This window comes from Rhipicephalus microplus, chromosome X (genome assembly GCF_043290135.1).
Source record: "Rhipicephalus microplus isolate Deutch F79 chromosome X, USDA_Rmic, whole genome shotgun sequence".
Classification (NCBI taxonomy): Eukaryota; Metazoa; Arthropoda; class Arachnida; order Ixodida; family Ixodidae; genus Rhipicephalus; species Rhipicephalus microplus.
Window position 1 is genome coordinate 163,622,136 of NC_134710.1, and position 26,984 is coordinate 163,649,119.

At 44.1% G+C, this 26,984-nt stretch overlaps 1 protein-coding gene across 2 annotated transcripts in view; it reads left to right on the plus strand.

The window, feature by feature from the left end:
- Positions 1-26,984, plus strand: part of c11.1 (maestro heat like repeat family protein c11.1) — a 235,084-nt gene that overhangs the window by 63,293 nt on the left and 144,807 nt on the right. For both annotated transcript variants that reach the window (XM_037428500.2, XM_075878112.1), the window contains exons 11-15: positions 12,736-12,864; positions 22,610-22,683; positions 24,804-24,923; positions 25,083-25,187; positions 25,267-25,408. In XM_037428500.2, the coding sequence (XP_037284397.2) occupies positions 12,736-12,864; positions 22,610-22,683; positions 24,804-24,923; positions 25,083-25,187; positions 25,267-25,408 (570 nt within the window). The remainder of the gene's footprint in view (positions 1-12,735; positions 12,865-22,609; positions 22,684-24,803; positions 24,924-25,082; positions 25,188-25,266; positions 25,409-26,984) is intronic.

Consider the following 26,984-nt stretch of genomic DNA (forward strand, 5'->3'; position numbering starts at 1 on the left):
TCGTCGGTGAACCTATGCTTCCGAGGGGAGAGGGACGCGTGCCCGGGGAGCCCTTGGATGCTTGTTTTCTCTCTTTTTTTTTTATCGTTTGACCTCGCGGCGTCACTCCGGCGTTTCGTCGCGAGAATTTGACGGCGCGCCCTTCTTTTTTTTTGAGCGCTCTTTTTGTGACACTGCCCCCCACTTTAAGAATATTATCTCATAATATTCAAAACCACACAAACGAGCGCGAACAGTCCCCACACTCTCAGAGACTGTAACATAGTCCGTCGCTCATGACACGTCACATTCACAATAGATCACTCAATACAATTGTACATGGTAATTCAATCTCACAACACATTAAATATAACCACCGGTGCATGGGTACAACACTCCATCACATATTCCAGACAATACAAATGTACAAAGTTCTTTCATTACAACCATTGTACAATGCTACACATCACATCACCATAACAAACATTTTGATTCGCTCGACACCGCATAACACAATAACAACACAGCCTATTGCATTCACTGCTGTCAGACCCTTCCAAACATTCAAACTCGGCTAAGGTAGTTGGCACCAACGTTCTCGCTTCCCTTGATGTGCTCGACTCTGAACTGATACTCTTGCAGAAGCAAGCTCCATCTCAACACTCTGCTGTTGAGCTGTTTAGCCTGTTTTATGTATTGGAGAGGCTGGTGGTCAGTTTGGACCAAGAAAGGAACTCCGTAGAGATAAATATTAAACTTCTGTATCTCCCACACCAGGGCTAGACATTCTCTTTCGATGGTGCTGTAGGATGATTCCCGGGGAAGTAGTTTGCGACTGGCGTATGCTATAGAATGGAGGGTCCCTTCGTGTGACTGCAAGAGCACAGCCCCGAGGCTGGTGTCGGAAGCGTCGGTGCGGAGGATGAATTCCTTGGTTAAGTTTGGGAGGAGGAGCACGGGAGGGTTCGAGATGCATTCTTTGAGTTTCGCAAATGCTTTCTCGTGTGTCGTCGTCCATTTTACTGAGTTGCTTTCACCCTTCTTGATCAGTTCTGTGAGAGGGGCGCTGATCTCGGCATAATTTGGAATGAACTCCCGGTAATAGCTGGTCAACCCGAGAAAAGCGCGTACCTGTCGCTTCGTCTTTGGGGCGGGTGCAGCTTGGATTTTGTCGAGAGTCTTTCCCAGTGGAGCAAGCATGTTTTGTCCAATGTGATGACCAAGAAAATCAATCTCATTCATTCCCAACTCACACTTGCTCGGTCTCACGGTCAACCCGGCAGCCTGAATTCGAGCGAAGAGTTGTCTGAGAGTGGATAGGTGTTCCTCCCAGGTCGTGCTTGTTATGAGTACATCGTCGTAGTAATGTTCAATGCTTGGGATTCCCTCAGTGACTAGTCGCATCAGCCGGGCGAACACGGCGGGTGCCGTGTTGATCCCGAAAGGCATGTAGCAAAACTGGTAGAGACCGGATTTTGTCGAAAACGCAGTCTTAGGTTTCGACTGCTGGGAGAGTGGGATTTGCCAGTAGCCCTTAACAAAATCTAACTTAGAGAAGTATCTTTTGTTTGTGGCACTGGCAAAAACGGCATCTGCTCTAGGCATGGGCTCTGCATCTGCTATTATGAGGCTGTTCAGGGGCCGGAAATCGACTACAAACCGCTTGGTTTTGTCCGGTTTGTCCACAAACAACACTGGGGAATTATAGGGCGATTTCGAGGCTTCAATTATGCCCAGTGTTTTCATTTGTTGTACCTCAGCCTCGATGTCTTTAGTCGTAGCAAAAGGTAACTGGTACTGTTTGACGTGGACTGGGGACTCCGTCACTGTCTCGAGGTGGCACTCCACCTAATCTGTCTTGCCCGGGACATTCGAAAATATTTTAGAGTGCGCTGTCATGGTTTTCTCCAACTCCTCCTTTTGTTGGTTCGTCAAACTTGGGCAGATCTTGACGTCAGGAATCCCTTCTGTCTGCACGAACTCCGGCACCGGTAGTTCCTGTTCATCTCCATTGTCAAGAGCCCCGCCGCGGTGGTCTAGTGGCTAAGGTACTCGGCTGGTGACCCGCAGGCCGCGGGTTCAAATCCCGGCTGCGGCGGCTGCATTTCCGATGGAGGCGGAAATGTTGTAGGCCCGTGTGCTCAGATTTGGGTGCACGTTAAAGAACCCCAGGTGGTCTAAATTTCCGGAGCCCTCCACTACGGCGTCTCTCATAATCATATAGTGGTTTTGGGACGTTAAACCCCACATATCAATCAATCATCCATTGTCGAGAACCCCTACGATGACTTGGCATTGATGCGGCGCATCTCGGTTCGTTTCCCGCTTCGCATACTTCTTCAGCAAATTGGCATGGAAAATTTTTGGCCCGCTCGGCGTCTTTATGGAGTAATCGAAGTCCCCAATTGTCGCCTGCACTTCGAAGGGCCCTTTTCAATGTATCAAGAGTTTATTTTTGTCAGTTGGGAGCAGGATGAGAACCTTATCTCCTGGTTGGAATACTCTATCCCTTGATTTTCGATTGTAGTGCTTAGCGTAGCGTACTCCTGCCCTTCGGAGTTCTTCCTGAGCTAGGCGGCACGTCTCTTCTAGACGATTTCGGAGATCCAATACGTACTGGTAGGTTGTCTTCAGCTCATCGTCCAGCTCTTGGTTCGTCCAGACTTCCTTTAAGATCGTCAGGGGTCCCCGGACATGTCGGCCGTACAGTAGCTCGAGCGGTGAAAAGCCGAGACTTGCCTGGGGAACCTCTCTGTACGCGAACAGCAACGGACCGAGGAATCTGTCCCAGTTTTTTGGTTTCTCCGCACACATTCGTTTGAGTATAGTCTTCAGGGTGCCATTAAATTTTTCCACCATCCCGTTGGCCATCGGGTGGTAAGGGGTGGTATGGAGTTGGCGCACCGATAGAAGTCGTGCCACCTCCTTCAATAACTCCGACGTAAAATTCGAGCCCCGATCACTTAGGATTTACCTCAGTACACCAAAACGGGAGAACATCTCAACGAGGGCCTCTGCGACTCGTTCGGTCTCTATGCCAGGTAGTGCAACTGCCTCCGGGTAGCGCGTGGCGCAATCGACGAGAGTCAGGATATAGCGGTTTCCTTGACCAGATGGAGGTCGGATAGGGCCTACTATATCAATAGCTACCCTTTTAAAGGGGATGTCTATGACGGGGGACTGGCCGAGTGACACGTGTGGCACCCTTTCTTTTGGCACAGTTCGCTGGCAGATATCGCAAGACGCCACGAACCGTTTCACGTCGGCTGTGACACCGGGCCAGAAGAATTCTTCCTGAATTCTGTCCTTGGTTTTCTCAGCTCCCAGGTGCCCAGCTATTATCCCATCATGGGCTAGCTTCATAACAGCCTCTCGGCGGTTCTTCGGCACCAAGAGCTGTCGCATCTGTCGACCACTCCTCTCCGTATAGTACCTGTAGAGCAGTCCATCTTCCTGCTTGAACATTATCGCACATTTACTATTACGGCATCTGAGGTCCTTGTCGATTTGCGCAAAGCAGGGTTTTAACGACTCGTCCTGGATTTGTTCCTCGGCATAGCTGAAGCTCGGGTCCTCCTCGGAATTGGGTGCAGGGAGGGGCTGGAATGGCTTCGACTGGGCTTTGGTCTGTGCTCGGGTCGCAACTGCGACTACGTCCTCGTCGGCCGTGGCTGGTTGGTCGTGAGGGTTTGCAATCGATGGTGGATCGATTTCTGGGTCCTCTTCCAGTGGTTCGGGTTGGTCCGGCGAACTGGTGCCCTCGATGTTCCCCACGATTACGTCATACAATGGATCATCCATGCAGAAGGCAGAAACAGTTCTACTGTAGAAGGGCGTCTCGATCTTGACCTTGGCCTCAGGCAGCCTCATGACCGAACGGTCGACGGTGTAAATCAGGCTGGTCTGGCCCGTGAGTTCGTCGTTGCGGACTAGGTCTCTTCGTACTATTACAGTGGAGCACCCAGTGTCTTTCAAAACGTCTACACGCCTTCCCGCCACTTTTCCAGCCATCACAGGCATTCCCTTCATAGCACCTGTTTGCTGTTTTGTCATTACAGCACCCACAATAGGGATTTTCTCCCCATTTTTCAACTCTACGAATCCATCGGTGACGTCATCAACGGTTTTTGGTGCCATTTGTGTACAGGATACCTGGTGAGTTTGACTCGCTCCGTTACGACATGCATCTGCCTTGTGCCCAGTCTGACCAGATTTGAAACATTTTACAACCGTGGGGCTCGTGAAGTTAGTTCGGCAGTGGTTAGCACGGTGACCCACTCGGTTACACAGAAAACATCGCGGAATGCTCTCCGGTGCACGCTTCTTTTCTTCGGGAGCCGATTTCTTCGAATCTTCGGGACACTCCTTCTTGACCTTGGCCAAATTAGTGCCACCTTGCGCTTCCAAGAATTGATCAGCTAATTCAAGCATGTCTTCAAGTGACTTAGCTCTCCTCTCTTTCAAGTACAGCGACAGGCTTGGGTGGCAACTAGTAAGAAATTGTTCTCTAATTAGGAGCTCTCTAAGCTCATCGTACTCCTGCACTGTCCCTGAAAGTTCAATCCATCTGTCGAAATAATGGCTAAGTCGGGCGGCGTACTGCGTAGCCGTCTCACCATCAGCTGGCTTTCCTGTCTGAAATCTGTCCCGGAATCCTTCCACAGTAAATCTAAATCGCTTCAGCAAAGCAGCTTTCACCTTTGCATAGTTGGCTGCATCAGTCGGCGTCAGCCTGCCGTACACACTGAGCGCTTCACCTCTCAAGCAAGTACTCAAAGCAGTTGCCCATTGATTTTCCGGCCAATTCTGGCTCCTTGCAATCGTCTCAGATCTGTGAAGGTACGCGTCAAGGTCGTCCTTCCTTTCATCAAACGCTACGAGCAGCTTGCTTGGGTTCAAGCGGAAGCCATGATCTTCCCGTTCGCTGCTTTCAACTCTAGCTTGAATGGGAGTTTCACTTCGCTGTTGCAAACGGAGCTGCTCGAGTTCCATCTCGTGCTGCCGCTGCCGTTCCCTTTCAGCCATCTCCGCTTGTCTTTCTTCTTTCAGCTGTCCCTCCCTCGCTTCTCTTTTTTCTCTCGCCCTTTCGGCTGCCAACTTCTCTCTCTCCAACTCCAACTTCAATTGTTGCTCTCTTTCTTCCTTCGCCCTTTCAGCGGCCAGCCTTTCTCTCTCCAACTCAGCTGCTTTTTCTTCCTTGGCTCTCTATATTTCTTCTTTTTCCTTCTGGGTGACCCACTTCCGTAGTTCGGCGCCAGAAAGACCCATCTTCTCACCAAGAGCGACTAACTTTTCGAGATCCATTGTGTTTCGCAAATAAAACTTTGCCGCGTGCAAAAAATATCTGCCTAAATCAGTATATTGGAACACTCCTGCACTCGTCAACGAGAACACTGAGCAACACACAAAATCGTTCCGATAGCACTATAAACAACTCGAGGCTCTTTCTCACTACTTTGGACACACTGTGCACCCAAAAGGTCCTGTCGCGGATGTCAGATTAATTGTCACGGGTCCCGTTAATTAGGGAGGCGATCGCCGGGCTAATTCCAAGGGCCGAAGTATTGGCCCCCCGAACCGCACCACGAAAGCGTGGACAATTTAGAAGTGGTCCTTTTTGGCGCGCCAGCAGACGCCAGCTGTGGCCCAAAGAACAAGTCAGAGCCGAGAGTTGATAAACAAACAAAATTATATTCTCAATAATGGCAGATCGAAAACAATACACAAGAATGCACACTCCACAATAGTTGCATACAATATGTCGCCAATCCAACAACGTACTACACAGTACATTCAGCCACACTCGAAACAACGGACATAGACAACAATACGCACTACAATGCAGTCGGATGCATTGAACAACCAAGACACTTAAAGACTAAAGAGATAGAAAACCTATTCAGTCCAAAGTTCTTGGAACAAAAGTCTGGATGATACTCTTCCGAGAATCACTCACTCAAAGTCCAGCGTTGTTGTCGTTCCGCTGTCCCCGAAGTTTCTCTTCCAGGAAACCTCGCGTCTTCAATTGGCCACTCTCCAAGCTTCAAACTTCTTCGTCGGAAACCCGTCGGCTTCACACACGCAGCTGTTGCCACGCGTCTTCGCTCGATAGCGGTAAACACACACACTCTTGCCTGTAGCTCGAGTCATCACCCATCAGGTGGAAATCATCTTCTTCTTCTGCTTTGTCTCTACGGACAAAACCTTCGCCGACTACACAGCGGAATCCCTACGCGCTCTGGCGCTAACTTCCGTCTTCTCCTGATCTCTCATCTCGGCTGCTCGATTAAATACCTTCCGCACGAGATTCCAGAAAGTTCTCATCATTTCGTCAACGCGATGCGCAGCGAAGGCTGGGGGAAAGCGCGAGACGGTACGAGGGCCGTCCGCGACGGATGACTTAACCCGGCATCACCACGCCTCTTCTAGAAATTTCGAGTGCTTGCTCGGCTGCCGATGTGGGGTGAGGAGGTTCGTCGGCGAACCTACGCTTCCGAGGGGAGAGGGATGCGTGCCCGGGGAGCCCTTGGATGCTTGTTTTCTCTTTTTTTTTTTATCGTTTGACCTCGCGGCGTCACTCCGGCGTTTCGTCGCTAGAATTTGGTGGTGCGCCCTTTTTTTTTTTTTTTGAGCGCTCGTTTTGTGACACGAGAGCATTTGCGAAGACCAATGAAAGCAGCAGGCAAGATACAACAGGCGACGTTCACTAGCGCCAACTTACAAACCGGGAAACGTCGTTTTGGTCGAGCGAGGGCCTACAGCGGGTGGCGAATCAAGAAAGCTCAAGAAGAGATACAAAGGACCGTACATAATCACAGAAAAACTGCCCAACGACCAATATCACATCTGGATGTTGGCCAGTGCACGTCGGGGAAGGAGAACCTATAGCAGCATCGCTTCAGTGGATAAACTATAGCTCTGGGGCCAGGACGAAATAGTCTTGGATGAGTCAGCCAGTGATTCTGACAGGGACGGTCGGTAATTGCAGGAAGGCTGAATGTGCGCGCCCTTGTTGCACGAAACGGAACTTGATGGCGCCAGGTCATGACTACTGTGTGAGCTGAGCTGGTCGGAGCTGTAATGTGACACCAAAGCGAACCCCCCCTGTGGCGAGCGCGAGTGTGCGACTGTGCGCGGGTGTTGAGAGCAGGCAGAAGAGGGACGGCTGTGCAACTGGAGAGACGCCGTATTCCTGCCTCTCCAGCAGTTTTTTTTTACCCTAAATAAACGTCGTTTTGTCAAAGTAACCGTTGTCTCTTTGCCAGTTTTTTCTCTCCCGTCTCCCGAATCATCGTCGTTTTTGCTTCTAACAGTATTTTGGCATTTAGGTACGAGCATGCATCTTCCGCGGCTGCCCCGCCTCTGCCGAAGCAACGACGGCGGTGCGCACGGTGCACCAGACGAGAGAGTGCAAAGCGGGCAGGCAGGCCTTCACCCCACGAGCCGGCGTTTTTGCCGTTCTCGCCGCTGCGGGCGCATACGCGAGTGTGTCCTCTCCCTTCTCTCAAAAAAAAAAAAAAACTACTTTTGCACGTTGGCAGTGCCACGCTTTTAGTTAGCGTCACTTAGTGGGGCCGCACTGAATATGAAGGGTGCTTTACCTAATGGGTTTCCACGGTATCCGTGTCCGTGTTGTTCACTCTTAGTTTTCGACGCCATGCGCCTGCGCATAGTTTTATTGCATGCGCATGGTCTGGTCCTCGACAACATTCAGCGTTGCTGTTTTTTTATTACGATAGCAATTATATGGACAGTCTCGACTGGTTTTTTGTCGTCGTTGCAGTCATTCATCTCATACGTATACGTATATATAGATAGGAAAGCTGAAGAAAGAAAAAAAAAAGCTGCCCGCGCTCGGCGCTCGTCATGATGCGCCAACGCACGCTTATCTCCCGCGTGTACTTTGCCCCGTGAGGGGGGGGAAGGTTGATGCACGTACGCGCACGCTTAATCTTCAGGGGGGAGCATTGCGTGCCTTCGACTTTGACCGGAACGGTTGCGTGTAGTTTCCGGGTGCACAAAGATCACTTCACTTTCTGAGCAGGTGCCGTTTGAGAAAAGAGTGCGCTTTTCAAACTCAGCGAAGTGATAACTGGGGCACTTGTTAGTTCGCACTCATATCTGTACCTGTGATTACGTTTCGTGTCTAGTTTTTGTTTAAACAGTGCATCAAGTGTCGAGCGGTAAACGTTGTTAGTTTGCTCTTGTCCTCGTGCGTCATTTGTGCATGAGCTGCGCTCTGCACATTTTCATCTGTTTGCCATTCTCAGCGTTGCTTTTCAAGTTGTTGCTATCGCATTCAATGCTTCACCTTTGTGGCGAAACTGATTTTTCTTAATTTCGGACAACCGTATCGTCACTACCGAGGGGATGTCAGTCTGGGCGCTGATTGAAACTCAGAGACCAAGGAGACGACGGATCTTCGGAGCTCGACTTGTCACGCTTTTGGGACGTTAAACCCCACATATCAATCAAATCAATCGACTTGTCACGCCCTTCCATCTTGCGCCGCGAGTTCGCAGGCTGGTAGCTTTCGCGATTAACCGATTAGTTCTGGCAACATGACCTGCGCATTGAATGCAATGCAACGAATGTGATAGCAAAAAAATAGCAATCTTATAATAAGTAAGGCTGGCAGCCAATATCGCGGATTCAATATCGCTTAACTCCTGCAAAACGATGGCGTGAGCAAATACAGCCGCTTCAGGGAGCAGTTCTCGCGTTGAAATCGCACTGATACTCGCCAAGATAGCAATCGCGCCAGCGATTGCGACCGTGCTTAAAATCAAAGTTTATTATTGCTAATCGTGCGATCCCCTCCCCGCGTTGTTTCAGGCTCGTTCAAGCTCGGTAGTTTACTTTCTGTTTGAGTATTCGACGGCAGTTCTAACACACGGAAGATGTTATCTTATGCACTCTCCAGGCGATAGGGATGGCTGACTCATTTGATCTCTGTTTCAGCAGCGCTCGTACACTTTTACCCGCTCGTGAAAGTTACGATGCCCAGGGGCATGTTATTAATTCGGACTTGTCACGGAACATGGCGGCGACGGCAAAAGCCCACCAGGAGTGTCCATATAATTGCTATCGCAATAATAATGCAGATTTTTTACTGTAATATAAGTGTTTTGGGTTAGCTTTGCCTTCGGCCGCCTGTTTGTTCAATGTGCACGTTTACTTTCCGAATTTTCGTATAGAATCTGCATATAAAAAATCCTTTTTATAACAAATTTTTTTTGGAATTTATCGATTTCGTTATATCCAGGTTTAACCGTAAGGGCTATAGCCCTAGACACTGCATTCCTTTCACCTAATGGCTTACATGTTAGATTTGGAAAAGACCATTTAAAGAGGTGCCTTGCAATGCTGAACAGCTGGGGAAAGGCTTGCCTGCCTAATGATCTGTGAAGCAGGTGTCATACAGAAGCACCTATAGTACTTAGCAGGGCATTGGTATAAAAGATGTTTGAAGGAGACACCTTCCTTAACCACACATCTAGCCCACTGCCCTGCATCTGGGCACTAGTGTACAATCTCCTTCACGTTTTCTCCTTACCTACAATTCAAAGTCTTGCTTGCACGTTATAGTGTAGGAGATAAAGCAACTGGGCCCTGCACCAATTGCTTCATAAAAGTTTGTAGCCACCATCACTACTGAATGAACACAGCCTGGTGTCTGTAGCTCGGTGCTGTCCGCACTTGTTGAGCTACTCAGAAAGACAGTTTCAAAATCATCTCTGCATCAGGAATGTAACGACATCATGTTGTAACTATAGCTGTGTTGCCAAAGAAGTCCGAGCTTGCGTACTTTAGGGCCTTTGAAAAAAGCCTGAGCTATTTTATTCCGACTGTATTTTTGTGGGTAATGGCATATTGTAAATCAGTGCTTATAATTGAGTGACAGACCTTTTTTTTATACCAAAATGCCTTCAACATAATGATAGACATCAGTATCACATCTTATATACTGAATGCAATTGGATGTATTGGGTGCATTTCGTTTTTGTTTTTTATTACTTTCACATTCATGTGTTCTTCAAATAAAATTTTTCAGCTGCGAGTCAACGCTCGTCTGTGTCCCTTCGTACTTTTCAGTCTTCGTTACTCTCACACTGTACGCAAAACTGCTGCCTTAGCAACTAGCCCGACTTTGAATGCTATTGCAGTGATGAACCTCTCAGTTAATGGTTTAATCATGATTCAGTAGTTGGTCACATGATGAAGAACAGGCAAGCATCATTACTAACACTTTGATTAACTTACTCACCAGAAAATAAAACTAGACTAAACTGCAACCGTACATCTATATCTGACACTTCACAGTTCTTTTCAGGATTTGGAACAAAGACTGTGCATCTGTAGCATAATTTGATTTTGTGGAACAAATGGTGAATACTCCTAGTGGACCTTTGATAGCATCTGTGAGAGTTCCATGAGCTTGACATTCATCCACTAGAAGTGTCACTGATGCAATAATAAAGGCACCTATTCATTCAAATAGCACTTTAATTATTTGACTTATGTGCACAATTAAGCATTGACACTTGATTTAAATTCATATGCCTAAACCCATAAGTCTTATGTAGCCCAGCCCCCGATCTTAGTAAAGTAAGTTGCTTTTGCGGCTTTATTGAATCCAAATGCCGGTTAAGGTTTACTCGCGTACTTTTATTCTTAGCTTTTTCGTTGCTCTTAGGATCGATGAAAACTTCTCGCTTACACGCCTTATTCTAACTTTATTGCTGTTGGTTGCCGTGCTCTTTGCGATTGCTGTGCTAATGTGCCACATTTATTACTTCTGACCAAAAGGGACATTTTGCTTTTTATGGGCAATTTAAAAAAATTACCTTCTTATTAAACTCTTTCAGACTGCTTTCAATCAGTTCATTTATACTTTTTGTGCATACCTTTATTTTCTTTCCTCACCAAGCGGTACTATAGTCCACCTCAGAAACTCCCTTTTGTGCTGTAATAGCTGCAAGGCCTCTTAACCATTAGGAAGGGAAATTAGCTCTTCTACATTTATTCATCTGTGTTGCATTGCCTTGTTAGTGTCTCCTTGGCTTCTGCTTCCATGCGTAGGCAGGCAAGTAAATGACATCGCCGAAAAAATTTTTTAAATATGACTGCACTCATCGCAGCTGGTGCCCTCTGCTTTAAATTGATCAAGTCATCAGCATGCTCTCTGTGTGACCTGTAGGTTACAAACTAACGCTTGTGTTTGCTTTAGATTAATGTGCTAATACTTTGACAGCAATGTATTCGCAACTATATATCGCTCTAATACCAAGAACCACTATGAATTCTCAGTGCATTTCGCTTTGAAGGCTTGGCTAAACAACTGATTTCGCACAAAATGTACCTGATGCTTTCTCCTCAGCATGAGATGTCACCAAGTAATGACTCATTTCACCATTTGTTGCATCCAGTGCAGTGGGCAAATAGCAAGCGTAAGTTCAGATATAAATGCGAGTTTGCGCCTGCATGGGTGTTGCCATCGTGAATTGTAACCAGAGTTATTGGCATTTACTGATACAGCAATGAAAGGCACATGACATAAATGTGAAGAATAAATATATCATGCCTTAGAGTGATGTAGCACGTGCTAAACAAGCACAAATAATAATATCCAATGGAATGTTTATTAGTGTTTCATGTCCTAAACACATCCAAGGTGCTTAGAGGGTTAATGCCAACTTTACAGTCCTTCTGTTACTTGTCTCAATACACTTTTCAATTGAATGTGATGTGTGCACAAAAGGCTACATATTTTTTTATTTTCTTGTCTTATGACCTTTCCTTGCCTATACATTAGTAGTAAGCATTTTTGCTTTTGTGCACTAAATCATGTAAAGTTTCTGACACCAAATTGGCAGCACATTGGTTGAAAAAAAAAGTCTAAAGTATCATTGTTTCTTTGTAGGCTATTTTAGGGAAGAAAATATTAACCCCTTCATAAGGGGCATGTTCTGGGCAGCAATTGTTGTCTTTTATATGAGATGTCTCTTATAAGCATGCATTTTCTTATCAACTCCTATTTTACTGTTGGCACACTGGTGTCTCTTATACCCATTTGTCTTATAAAGTGGCTCAACTGTAACGAATGCCGACCAATCGTTTAACTTTTTTTTATTTCTACGATTGGTTGGCGCTCACTATTTTCTTTTGTGAACTTTTGCGACCAGACGGGCTTTCGTTCAACCCTGGACTTCAGTCTGTTTTATGAAAGACTGTTATAATTATGGTATATCGAAGGTGGCAAAAAGGTGGAGGCCCGTGTACTGTGCGATGTCAGTTCAGAAGGGTTGCTGATCGGGCTAGTTGGTCATCTATGAACGTAGTGTGTATTAGTGCAGTACATAGAAGAAAGGGACACGACACAGACGTAGAGATTAGCGCCTACCTATCTGTATGTCTGTGTCGTGTCCCTTTCTTTTATGTACTGCGCTAATACACGCTATGTTCATCGATGTCAGTTATGTGTTGATGAACACGAGATGGTTGAACTTTCCGGAACCCTCTACTACAATGTCCCTTATCATATCGTGGTTTTGAGACATGAAATCCCAGATATTAATATTGATTAAGAAAGCTCCACCTTGCCAGGACTTGAGCTTTGTGTTAGCTAGTATTTAATATGCCCAGATTTCGGTCATAGCCTCTTGAGTCGAAAAGCACTGTCAATTTCTATCCATGTATTGTTTCTAACTATGATTTTTGCTAACATGTCTCGTAAATGTGTGCTTTTTCTTCAAGCTACAATGTATCCAGATAGACTTACAGCCTTCCTCTTGATGAAAGCGGAAAACAGCAATGATAAAACAAGAATTGGAGCTCTGACAGCACTGAAACACATAATCAATTGTGCAGGATCCACAGAACAAGGTGAATTTTTTTGTTTGTTTGCGTGTCTGTTTGTGCTTGTTTTTGTTTTCATATTTCTAGTTGCCTGAAAGCTTTATAGAGAAGGCACAAGACTTATTGTACAGTAAACATGGATGTCCTGCGATGAGAAGGAATTTTTTAAAAGTTCAATATAATGATTATGAAAAAACAAACTATTTCTACCTGAGCTTGATATGAAAGTTTCAGTTGTGTGTGACAGTGTCTGGTCAATATTCTTGCTCTGATGCATCTTATTCATCAAAATGGTGTGAATAGAGATGTAAAGGGGTAATCAGTGCTTGCCACTGGGAAGCTATCTAAACCATATAATAATTTAAAATATTTGACATTCTTTTATTTTTCAGCCCTTTCAGGCTCAATAATGTACACTGTAGGACTGCAGTAAGATGTGGTTGTGCGGTAGTTTTTGGTTTTTTTTATTTACGTTGTGCGGTAAGCTTGGGGAGGAATGTCAGCTGTTTCACTGCATTTACTCTGGCACACAGCATCGCCTTGATGGCACTTAGTCAAAGCGTGTCCGTCCAGATTAGCCTCGTCCGCACAAACACAGCCATGTATTCGCCTGAGATTACGAAGCGTTTCGAGTTCTTGTTAACTCAGAAAAAGGAAACCAACCCCCACATTGGCAACAAAAAAGGTGGGATTAGAAACATCGTTGTGACGACCCTCTAATTGCCTCATGGCACTGGCAACTGACAGATCAATGGGCCTCTTCCGAGACCCAGCGCGGCGCGGTGACTCCTCACTTTGGTTCGGCTGCGGCCCAGCTGCATGCTGTTCACGCGCTTACAAGGTGCCGCTGCGTCTGGCGACGTGCGTGACGAAACCGCGAGGATCGCCATGAACCTTTCATCCCGGTCCTGTGAGGTAGCTCTCGGAAGCGGGCGGGCTTGTGACACGTGCAAGCAGCACCTTTGGTGCATATTGTCGCATTGGCAAGTTTTCGACTGCTTTCGCACTAAATTCTTGCAAATGAGCTCGTAAATATAACCACGTGCAGTCAGCGAGCGGTTCCTCTTATAGCGCTCATGGGACAGGTGGAGAATTTCCTCGTCGACAAGAAATCAACTTGTTTCCAGGGGAGCCGTTCCTACAACTGCAAGCCGCAGTATGTGTAGCTCTAAGTCTAGGTAATTGTGCGCCGCTCAGCTTGCCCTAGCCTGTATGACTTTTTCTAGTTTAGTTTTATTTACGTTTTGGTCGTTGTGTTATTCAGGGCAAGGGTAACTTGTATTTAGACTGCACAGAGATTACATAAGTACGGACATCAAAGTTACAAAAAAAGAAAAGGAAACACTTTGGAAATGAACAGTCTTTTATAGGGCGACCCTACGGGATTCGGCAGAGTCGACGGCGCCTAACACATTAAGCCCGGTTCAGAACGCTTGGTGGAACTTCGGGGCCTTTTCTCACTCCCTCAGTGCTCCGCTCTTACACAACTCTCGGCAAATCGTCGCCTCTTTGTCCTTTAATAGGACAGTACATTTGGTCAATCAAAACCCCGCCACGAGGACGCCACCTTCGTGCACGTGCGGGCTCATGCCTTCTCCCTAAATAACAACCGAAAGTGTGAATCAAACAAAACTAGAATAAGTCATAGAGCCGAGGGTGAGCTCAGCGGCACACAATTGTCTACACTTGGAGCTACACGCACTACTGGGGTTTGGGGCTATAGGACAGCTTCCCTGCAACGCGTCAACTTCTTGACTGCGCAATCATCCGCGTGACCCCTGTGCGCTGTAAGAGGAACCGTTTGTTGACTGTATGTGGCTTCACTTACGAGCTCATTTGCAAGGATTAACGCGAAAGCAGTCGATTACATGTCAGTGCAACATTAGGCACCCAAGGCGCCGACGCTCGCGACACGGAAAGTGCAGGCTATGTCGCGGTGATTGGGCGCCCGTTCACCGCGATGTTAGCTACACTTTCACGTGTTGTGAGCCCGCCCGCTTCCGAGAGCTACCTCACCGGACTAGAACGAAAGGTTCACGGTAATCACCGCAGTTTTGCACTGCACACTGCGGAGTTTGCAGGCGCGCAAACAGTACACGGCCGTGTCATAAGCCGAACTGATGTGAGGAGTCACTGTGCCACGCTGGGTCTTGGAAGAGGCCCATTGATTCGTCGGCTGTCAGTGCCGTGAGGCGATTAGAGGGCCGTCACAATGACGTTTCTAATCCCACCCCTTTTGTTGCCCACGTGGTGGTTGGTTTTGTTTTCCTGAGTTAACAGGACTCGAAATTCTCCGTAATCTCAGGTGAGTACATGGCCGTGTTTGTGCGGTCAGGGCTGATTCAGAAGGACATGCTTCGACGGAGTGCCATCAAAGCAATGCTGCGAGCCAGAGTAAATGCAGCCAATGGCTGACATGCCTCCCCAAGCTTACAGCTTAACGTAAATGAAAGTAAACGAAAAACTGCCGTGAAACCACCTCTTACCACGGTCCTACGCAGTACTTTTGTGAAGCAGTCCATGCAGTCACCATGTATTGAAAGGTGACCATGGAAGAAAAAAAAAATCTAGTATATTTTGGAATCTGTGTGCCATATCAGTCACTGCGGAGATCTGTATCGGTATGTTTCTCAAATTATGACGCCAAGTCCACCTAGGAAATAATTCACATATGAGATACGGCAAATGCCTTCTTTCAGGTGGTAGTGTTAGGTTCAATTTTGTTTTCACCCATTCATGACCGAAACTCAGCTGGTTTGACTGAACTCTCATGGAAATCAGAGTAAAGTACGCCCGTAAGCTGTTTAATGTCAGCTCATGCTGGAGAAGCAAAAGTGGTCGAAATTATCCGCAGCTATCTTTACAGCGTACCCCATAAATGCAAACCCACTTTGCGATATTCATTTCTATAAACCAAAACACCGAGCAATTTTCAAAGATGCAATCCATTAAGAAGAGTTGTGGTACTGAGAGGAAAAACCACTTACAAAGTTCGCAGAAAGCTGCACACAAAGGTAGTAAGTGAAGGCAGTAAGCGAAGCTTTCCTGCATTGCCGTTGCTGCATACTCAATCGCCACAGGCACGCTGATAAGATAGGCGTTGATAGGCGTGCTTCACCTCAAAGCCAGTACGGTGCGCCAGGGTGTCAAAAGAGCCCACGCAAGGCCTGTGCGCCTGCGCCGATAAGCTTCGTTGAGCGGCCGCACCACGTGCGCTGGCGCCCTACGGAGCGGGGCCATCGTGTGTCGGGTTCGTACCCAGAGTGGACGGCACTGTACATTATCACGTACATGTGCATGTGCTGCCCCATTGCGGGAATACTCGAAAGTTTTTTATGCTTTACTACAGCTGTGTGCCACCTATCGCTTGAGTATTCAGTCGTGCACGGGTATGCAGCGGATTATTTTGGCTTCATTCTTCAGCTGGTTTCTGCTTCTAGCACCTGCATAACTGAGAGCTGTCTTGTTTAAGATCTCTCAAGGGGTGACTGTATTGTTATTTTCTCATTTATCACTCCTTGGGGTGTGATTACACCTGCTTCTGTGCAGAAGCTGACTTAAACAAAACAAAATTATACTGCTGTTGTTGCATTTCCTTTTTGGGGACTCGCAAAAACCACGTCTCATTGGCCCTTAAGACAAAGGATTGTTATAGGTTTGTCACTTCCTCCAAATAGCCGCTTGACTGCAGAATCAAAATCTGATTCATTCGATGTCAGCCCGCCATACGAAGGCTTACTTACAAGTTAGGTTTCCGATAAACGAGTACCACCTCAAAAGCATGTGGGACAAGACAATGCCTAATGAATTAAAGGTGACTGTTCTGCCTTCATACGTGTTTCCAGTTGATACAACAGTGTACACTTATTTGTACACCTGTAAACTATGTCTATTACAAAGCGTGATTTTTTAGGTCGTGTAATCTTCTTCTTAGAAGTTATCTCGCTGTTACTCGTGAATATACTGTGCTACGTGTATGTAACAACACTAACAGTATTTTTGTCACTTTATGGTCACCCTGGAAAAAGGTTTTTTCCTGAAATAGATTAATCTGAATCATTTAAATCAGCAAGAAAATCAATTGACCCTCAAAAGGGTACTTTTTTTCTGTGCCTTTCCCTCTTGACTGAACATATGGTTCATATGGTAACGCAAGCTTAATCTCTCACATTACTTTACGTGCCTGTGTGGTCTTCTTATTGCATTCTAGAGTGTTTTTTTTTCCTCAAGAGGGAAAGATTTGACAACTTGTTTGAAAGTTTTTTAGCGATGACAATTTTTAACACTAGCAGTATCAGAAAGCCGTCACTTTGCAGCCAGTGCCAAATTAAAAAAAAAAATTCTAAGACAGGTTATAGCTGTATCCTGGCCACTTACGCATATTGGCAGACTAGGGTTGTATACTTTTGAGACCTTTCAACTGCTTACATTTTAAAGATGTTTCCATTGAGTCACTCAAGCTCCTGCTAATCAGAGTTAGCAGATCAGACTATTATGTACAGGGAAAGTGCACTAAGTAAGTATACATTGTACTAGCACTTGAGTTTTAGGGGCATTCATTTTTCTGCACTCTTTAAAAGTAGGTATTTAACATGATTGAATTAATAAAAAAAAAAAAAACTAGTCACACCTGCGATGTTTGCTTTTGATCAGGTGCATAAAAGGTGACATCGCTCACACATTGCATCTTTTGCTGTGAACCACTACTATGTGGTAATGTCTTCAGCACTAGATTTGTGATACATTGAAATATTATATATCCACAAAATAATAGGTACATAGACATGGAACAGTATACAACTAATGAAAGAAAGAAAAGGTCATTAAAATCATTTTGAAATGTTTCTGTAAGGGTTAACCTTTGCTTCCCATAGACAAAGCATAAGGAAGTAGCCTGGGTAAGGATATTTTGTTACTAGACTTTCCTATTGCATGCATTTTGTTTTGTTAATTATTTTCATGGTTAAAACCTGTGAAAACTGTCGTCATGCCTGATTTTATTTATTTCTTTATTTATTATTATTATTTATTTATTCAATACTGTGGGCCAGGCCTATACAGGAGAGGGCATACAAAGCAAATAACATTTCATATTGTGGAGATGAAAAGAAAGGGAAAATATGCTACACAAAGCAGCCAAAACAACGATATCACAGTATAGAAGCAATAAACGAACAATGCATATTTGTTTCACTGGAAAGAAAAAGAAAACTAGTTAGCATGATAACATCAAACAGTAACATTATTGATACACAGATGCAGCCCGTGAAGTGCGTGTAGCAATATGCGAGTATATGGACGATACATTGTTTCAGCCTTTATTTTGGGCACAGATACCGCAGAGCCTATTGCGATTCCTCTTAATGAATTTTCAACAGTGATGAAAATGATTCACGTGATTGAGCACTGACGACGTCATTCGACAAGTCATTCCACATCTCTGTAACTGCGAGAAAAAAAAGAATACTTCAACGTGTTGCAACATGACAGGAATGGGCGTATGCATTTGTCGTTAGTTCTACTGGAGTGACGGTGGGGAGCTTTTAGATAATCATCCTTATTTAGGTTTATCAGGTTGCTTGAAAGAAGAAAAAGAAATTTCAGACTAGCTTATTGTCATCGGCTAAGAAGAGTTGTAACATGTGCTTCCAAACACAGTGCGTAAACACTCTCCTGCCTGGCATACTTTGAAAAAATAAATCTAAGAGCCCTGTTATGACTTTTTTCGAATGCATCAATATTGTTCTTTTGGTGCGATTTAAAACTATTGCTGCATATTCTAGGACGGGTCTAATGGGCGCCTTGTACGCTGTTAGTTTAATTGGAGGGGAAGTTCCAGTCAATTTACACCTTAAAAAACCTAGTTGTTTAAATGCATATGCAGAAATATGATTAATGTGGACATCCCACTTTAAAATGATGTCATTGTGACCCCCAGGTACTTTACGGTATTCATATGCTTTGCACAAATTCATGCCTTTGCACAATTTTACTATAGCACTTCATATACATTGCATACTTTTTTTGCTTCAGTCAATTCAGTCTTTTCATTGAACTTTATCATGTCCACCTCAATGGAACAGTGGCTTTGGTGCTCGGCTACTGACTGGAAGGTCGCGGGCTCAATCCTGCCTGTGGTGGTCTCATTTCCATAGAGGCGAAATGGTTGAGGCCAGTGTACTGTACGATGTTAGTGCACGTTAAAGAACACCAGATGGCCAAAATTTCTGCAGCCCTCCACTACGGCATCTCTAATAATCACATGGTGGTTTTTGGACCTAAAACCACACTTATTATTATTATTATTATAATTATTATTATTATTGAATTTGATCATGTTCAAACCTAGGTCGGCAAAGTAAATGAAACTCTCATTAACATTCACTCACTCAGAACGAATATGTTTTTGTTTCGGGCTGACCCGCCATAGTTATACTCAGTTGGGCTCACTTGTGCTCAACCTTACTCAAATTTTGTTCTGTTCACCTCACTCTGTTTCAAGATTACCAATATTCACCTCAGCTTGACTCACTGGTCAAGATTTTATTCAGGTAGACTCACTCAGATTCATTGAGCTACCGGAATCTAAATGACGCACACTTTGAGTGCGTCACTTAGATTAAATAGAATTATGGTGAGTGTGAGTCAGACTCATGCTCACTGAAATTCCGCTTAACCCGGCTCACTTGGACTTTTTCACAAGAATCATAGTTGACTGTACTCACTCACACTGGGATTCATTAAAATCATGACTCAGCTAGGCTGACTCATATTCAAACTTGCCAGATTTTTCCTCAGCAGAACTTGCTCCGTCTCAGACTTTAGGGCAGTCTGAACCGGAGTAAGTCTGAGTGAGTCGACTCGTGAGTAAGTCCGACCCATGGGTTTGAAAGCCCCAGAAATTATTCAGACTGTTTAACAGTGCAATGTGAATATGTCCGGCAGAAGTTGAATAATGTCAGATGTATTAAGTGTCATTAATATTTGGCTGACTGCATTTACTGTTGAGCTGGGGGAAGGGAGGGTGTTTTATTTGGAAGGTGCATTAACTTCATCTTTCAGGACTTCTTATTCAGTTAAGCAAAACCGAAAGTAAGTATCTGCTGTCCCTGCGGCATTTTTATGTGACATGGCAATTAGTTCAAATTAGCATTCCATTAATTATTTTCTGTCCTCTGGTAGTTTTAGTCTATACCATGGAATGGTGGTGCCAGATGCATTGATTGCATGTGTATTTTATTGTATAGAGTATACAAGCTCATCACTCCTTCTAAAATGGGCTTTAGAAGAATGTACAACTTGTTTTGGTCTTTACATGGAAGGCATTTTCATTGTGTTGCTCACTGAAAAAATGGGGTGTATTAAATCTTGGATAAATGGGCTGCTTTTAAATGTATTTCATGGTCACAGATAGCGTACTGTATTTACTCACGTAATGAACGCACACTCATAATAAACGCACCCCCAACTTCAGTCGTCCAAAATTTTTAATTTTTCTTTTCTCCATGTAATAAATGCACCCTCTACATTTGTCCACTGCAGTCCTGCTAACAGACACCTGATGCCTCCTTGCCCATTGAATCTCTTCCATTCTTTATTATTATGCCGACCCTCCTCGGCCACGTCCGCTCGCTTCTCCCTCCCCCTTCGCCATCTGCTGCGCACCGTATAGTTTTTTTTTATTTGTGCAAGGCACGTACCCACTCTTTTTAAAATATCTATGTGCCACAGCGGGGCTCACGAATGATGCGAGTGTAGAGAAGTAGCAGCTGACAAGCACGTACCGAGCGAGAGTCGCGAAACTTCCCGTGTCAGCCCCGACAGTCACTTCCTGCAAATACGAAACTTCAAGGCTTAACCACACGCACGCAATTTTCGAGCGACGACGACTGGATTTGCTGTTGCTATGGCTGTCGCAAAGAGCCATTCGTCGCCCTCGCGTCACAGGTTACTGGAAAATTAGAAAGAAATCGCTTCTCGCCCAGAAAAGATCGCGACTATTTCTGCAACATGGTCTGCGATTCCTGCTTCGGTCGCAAGCGAGGCGGCTGCCGTATTTTGTCGGTAATCTTGTTATCGATGGCTTGCTTTGGTGCTTCAGTGGTAGCTTGCTGCAATGTTGATTGCTTGCTACATTGTCAATGGCAGCGTCACGGTCATTGTGCGAGGTTGCCACAAAGTAGGCAACGTGCGTCGTGGCGTCGTAGCGCACGTTTCTAGGCGCCCCTCGTGATCAGAGCAGATACCACTGTTGCGGTTGAACGATTGTGAGAAGAGATAGCCGCGAAACGCTTTTACGGCGTGCACGGGCGGCGTGGGAACAGCTTACAGAAAATAGTGCCTTCAAGCACCGAAGATGAGTGAAGTGCAACAAAGAAGCTGAGCAACCTAACTTTTTTGCATTACCACATTTTTTTGCTCATACTGAAAAAGTTCATAAAATTTGCCCCGCATAATAAACACCCCCCCAACACTGCTCCGATTTTTCGAGAAAAAAAAAAGTGTGTTCACTACACGAGTATATACGGTATATGTAAATACTTGCTTTCATCGAATGTTAGAAATTAGTGCATTTACCATCTGTATTATGCTACGTTTAGTTGCAACTGTGACGTAGAAACACTCCACCAAGGAAAGAAAGAAAAAAAAAACTAAAGTGCTGAAGTAATATTGTAAATTAGAATTATTTACCTTAATTAGAAGAATTGTTTCAAAGGCAATAAAGACAGTTAACAATACACTTTGTGTATTTTTCAAGGTGTGACACACTATTATTCATTAAAAACAATTTTTACATCACGTTTTGTAGCTTTGCTTACCTGAGATTGTGCATCGTTGTGGAAGTTTCACAATGAGTTGACACTATGTTCAGAAGATGCAGGCAATGATATTGGCACAGTTTTGTGAAATGCGCAGAGCTACATGTTGATTGTTGGGTTGATCTTTACTCTTTGTACATGCTAACATTATAGTGTGGGGAGTGTCGTGTGTGGTTGTTTTTGGGATGCATGAACATGTTTAAAACTCTTGAACTTGTGCTGCATGTTTCTCTAGTTTTCTCATTAGTGATAAAGCTTAGTTCTCTTGCTGTAGTTATGCTCTGGCTATGGTTTGCTAGGTAGCTGTAATATAGTCATTGTAATTTTGCACTTAAGCAGTTCTCCAAAACTGGCAATGTATACGGATGCACTTTTGGCTTTTGGAAAATGCCTACAGTGATAAAAAGTTGACTCGTATTCATAGCACAGAAAGTGTGCAGTTCTATAGACTGTTTATTTAACATTTTCTGAGGTTCTGCTTCCTTTTATATTAGCGTGGCTCAAAAATTTTGCCTTGGTTTCATGGATGCTACTTAGTATAGCTGAATGGCTTCCTGGTTTCATGTCTTATAAGTAGTTTCTATTTGAAATGCTGCCATTGAAGATAAATGGTAAAGTAATTGAAAATAAAATTTTGCAATTAAAATTTATGGTTGTAAGAAAGCAGCAACTTGCTGACAAAGAATACCTTCACTGATTCCACATTAGGGCACCTATCATTTGGCATTCAAGTGCCCATGCTGCCTAATTGTTCATGCTATGTGTCACATACTGCACCAGCCCCGTGTGCTCAGATTTGGGTGCACGTTAAAGAACCCCAGGTGGTCGAAATTTCCGGAGCCCTCCACTACGGTGTCTCTCATAATCATATAGTTGTTTTGGGACGTTAAACCCCACATATCAATTAATCAACATGCTGCAGACTGAAATTTCATTCCATTTTCCCACTGCAGATCCAAACTTGGAGGAAAGGATGCGCAGCATAATTTTGGGCCTGCAGTCATTATTCAGTGATCCAAGCAACAAGGCAAACTTCTTATTTTCTATTTGTGGATTTGGCAGGTTGTATAAGTGTCACTTTAGTGACGTTTCAGCTTCTGCATGGAGCATACATAATTCAGTGGTTCTGCGAATAACCCATTGCTTTCCTTGATATCATTTTTTATTACTTTATATTATTTATATTATTTTTATACCCTCAAATGCAATAGCATTCTAAAGGAGATAGTGTTAAGCTCAGCGGCAAAGTTTTGTGGCTATGTATTGAAGGTCATGGAAGCGGAGCTACGATGCATGCATTATTATGTTCAAGTAGTCCAGGCAGGCTCTCATTACTTACTGCTTCGGTCTGGTTGATGCAAATGTTGGGCTACTTCTAAAGGCTTGTGTGGCAGCTGTGACAAAGGGGGGCAGGGAGAGTGCTTGTAATAACCTTTCCTTTTATGCATTTTTGTGTCCAGCAGCCATAGAGTTTCCTATAAACACACTAGAGAAAACTCTGGTATTAGTGTCCATGGGAGCTGCAACGCATGGCACTTCAGCCAGGATGGGAAGGTCCGTTCGTTTCACCTGCACTTCGTGAACCAGTTCACGGAGGCACTGCAATCTGGCATTTGTTTCACAAGTTGAACATGGTGGTGGTGGCACCTCAATATTCGTTTTGAAAAAGTGTAGCTGTCATGCAAGGATAGTTTACAAATTCCCTGCAATTGCTCATAAGGTAGTGCTGAGTCCGTGCAGCACAAGATGGCTGCAGCTGCAGGAGACGATAGCCGATTGCATTCGTGTCTGTTTTAGCGGCATGCAATGACAGTGAATGTTTGCTGTTACCAGCTGCAGATGCCAAGAACATAAGCAAAGCCATCATTTATCAATCAGCCTCCACAACCGGCAAGAAAGCCGACCAGTAGCATAGGGCTTCCACATCGGCACTCTCGTATTCGTTTCCGCATCTCTTTGCTTCTGCACTTGCTGAAACATCCCCTGCACGATGGCAACACCTAAACAGCACCTACATGAACCAGTTCATAATGTGCCTGGTGAATCTAGTGGACCTTGTATGATGGGTAGTACACGGATTAGTGTAATATTTGTTCTTTTGGCTCCATTTAGCTTCGTGTGACCTGGAGCCACTTTGTCGCAAAACAAAAATCTGCAAATGTTTAGCAGGTCTACTTCACCGCCTTAACCTTCTAGGCTCATCAATTCAAATTCATTCGTAGAGTTCATAATCATCCTGTCTTTTATCCAAAACAAATGCCAAAACACACCAATAAACGAAGCCACAAGTGCATTTGAAGCCGCAAGCAAGTATATTAGGCAAATACATACTGTATGTGAACTCTCAACATTCCCATGGTGGCTTAACTATCACAGCACCAGAGTGCCCTCTAGTTAGTTATGGGAAACTGTGCGCTTGCAGCAGCTGGTTTTTTTTTTTTTTACTGAAAAAAAAAAAGACATTTCTTCTTATGAACACTTTTTCTAATCTCGCCTGCCGGAATATGTGGCCAGCTTAACTTTAACCTTCACTTCTTTTTCCAGCATTGACTCTTGTTGACACACTGGAGGCATGTTTGAAGATTCACATTTTTGATACTGTTATTTCACTTCATGCACTATACATCGCCGTTCATTACTGTGAATTACTCCCAAACAAACAAACAGAAAGAAATCGCTGGTTAAGATATTGAAGACTGCTGTCAAAAAGCCTCCTAATACTCTTGCTGAAGTCGATAGTACGCATGCGGGATAGGGCTAACATGCATATGGCATGCATAAATAATGGACTTCTTTGCTAACAGTTCAGTTGCATGTAACAAATATTGCTAGAATGTATTTAATGGACAGTGTAAATATAAAAAGCAATAAAAGAACACAGGATGAGCAGATAGTGTTCTTTACCGCCCATTAAATGTGCAACCATACCAACCAGTTCATTTTTCCACCCTATTGCTGGAACACTTAAGTTATGAATATGTTTGATTCATCGGGGTTTGTGTAAACTGACACACTGATTGTTTATTTATGGTGCTTCTGTTTAATAGAGCAGATTAATTTGTACTCTAAAGTTTGTATTTGTTCCTTGTGAATTCACAAAAAACTATGTTTTGATGTTCTTTTTTTTTTCATTGAAATTGTTTTCAGGCAAAGAAAGTGTTGGCCCAAGTCATTGTTGCTCTGGCACACCATGGTTACCTTGATGCAAATGGTGGTCACTCCATGGTTGAGTTTCTTGTTCGGCAGTGTGCTCTTCCAGATGATGCAGTAAGCCTTTTCGGTTCAATACCAGCACCAACATCTGGTTACTTTGCATGACCCACCTTCTTTTCGTCATTTTAACCCTGATTCATGTGTATTTCTTTGCAAATGAATCCCATAAGAAATGGGCTGTTGTAAAGTACCTTATGTTTGTTTTCTTCCTAGGCCAAGCGTCCCACGGACTTTGACTATGTGAGCAATGAGGCACTGCGTACAATGTGTGAAAATGTCTTGCAGCTTTTGACAACCACCGTTGATGACATTGACAAGGTACATGAATTTACAGAATGCCTAAATCCTGGGTTGTTGCTTATATTTTATTGCTAATTTTTTAAAATTTTGATTTCAGATCATGTGGCCTTTCTTATTTGAGTACTTGTTGTGTGAAGAGCTGACCTCAGCTGTAGGAATTCTTTGCAAGTGCCTTGCTAATTTTGCTTCAAAGAAGAGGGACGCTGGTTACCCTATTGAGATCAACTATGAGAAGCATAGTGAGAAAATTTTATTTGCTTTTCAAGAAGTTCAACGTGTTGTCAGATAACTTCTGATTTCATTTGCATTTCGTTCATTAGACATCGTACAACTTCTGATTTCATTTGCATTTCGTTCATTAGACATCGTACAGTACTGTGCTATTGCAACATTTGGTATTATTTGCCAGTTCATGCATTTGTCAATAGAGCAAAGAAAGACAATGAAAAAAAAACCTAGTTATTGTCTCATATAGCAGCTGAGTTCTTTTTATTTTAAACATTTTTTTTCCCAGATTCAACACTTTGGCCTGTGCATGCGCTTCAGAATTACCCATTGTGTATATTCAGATGCTATTGCACAGTACTTTTGCGCTAGATTTAAGATCGAACTCTTCACAATTACTGAGGATGAGATAACTATGAATAGAATGCAGAAACACTTAATAATAATTGCTCGGGTGTCATGTGCCAAAATCACAATAATTATGAGGCAAACCATGATGGGTGGTATGAAATTAATTTTGATGGCCTTGGATAAATGCGTCAGAAACACTTCTGTACTGTGCTTTGTATACAGGTAAAGAAAATCCTTTCATATCCTGGTCAGTCAATATCACAAGAATATCTATCCTTGGTTAATATTTTTGTATTGTAGAATCTTTAGGAGTCTTGTTTAGGCTCAGCACTTTTTAGAACAGGTTTTCATGAATCAGAATAGAAAGTTGGGCGAGTTGGTGTATATTCATATTAAAAGAAAAGCGGCACACAAAAAGACGGAGACAAAGAAGAGAACCACACACAGCGCTGCACTCACAACTGAAAGTTTAATCCGAGCAACAAGACTTTAAAAAGTAATAGCTGCGCATTACAAGTGAGATACAACGAGATTAAGAGATACGCTCATCAATAAAAGTGAACTCTTTTTTGTGCAATGTAACAGAGGTCTGGCTTACGCAAGCATCACGTGACTTGTTAATATGATAGGCTTCCGACACCTCACGGGTGAATTGATCGTGGTGCTTAAAAATAATAACAGTGTTAGAACAGGTGTGCACCCACACGTGGCACAATGCGAAGCCAAATGGGAAAGCGTGCCGTTATGCAAAGAGAGATAGTGCTCCCGCAACCTTTTATTACAGCACAAGGCACATACTTATTTCTATGGTTTACGGCACATTTCTTTACATCTGGCTTGTCCTTCTTGTCTAGCTGATTTGACACCAAAGCACATATCTTTCCCAATTTATTGGGTGCCCTAAAAACCACATCAACTCCGTAGCGGGAACCAACATTTTTTAACCCATGTGCCAGTTTATGCATATAAGGAATTGCTGCGAACTTCATTTTTTCTCGATTGATTTTCCTAGCTGCACGTCCTTTCAAACCACCAATTAACTTATCGCAAATAGCCACAATTATGTTAGGGGGGAATCCTGCTTCCTCTAGTCTTGCAACTTGCTTAGCAAAACCCGAGCCCAACACATGCCTGCACGATTTTCTAGAGCGGATTTAAGGCAGGTGAAAGCGATGCCCCTCTTTACCACCTTTGAGTGGGCTGATCCAAAATTAAGAATTGGTTTCACTGATCGTGGCT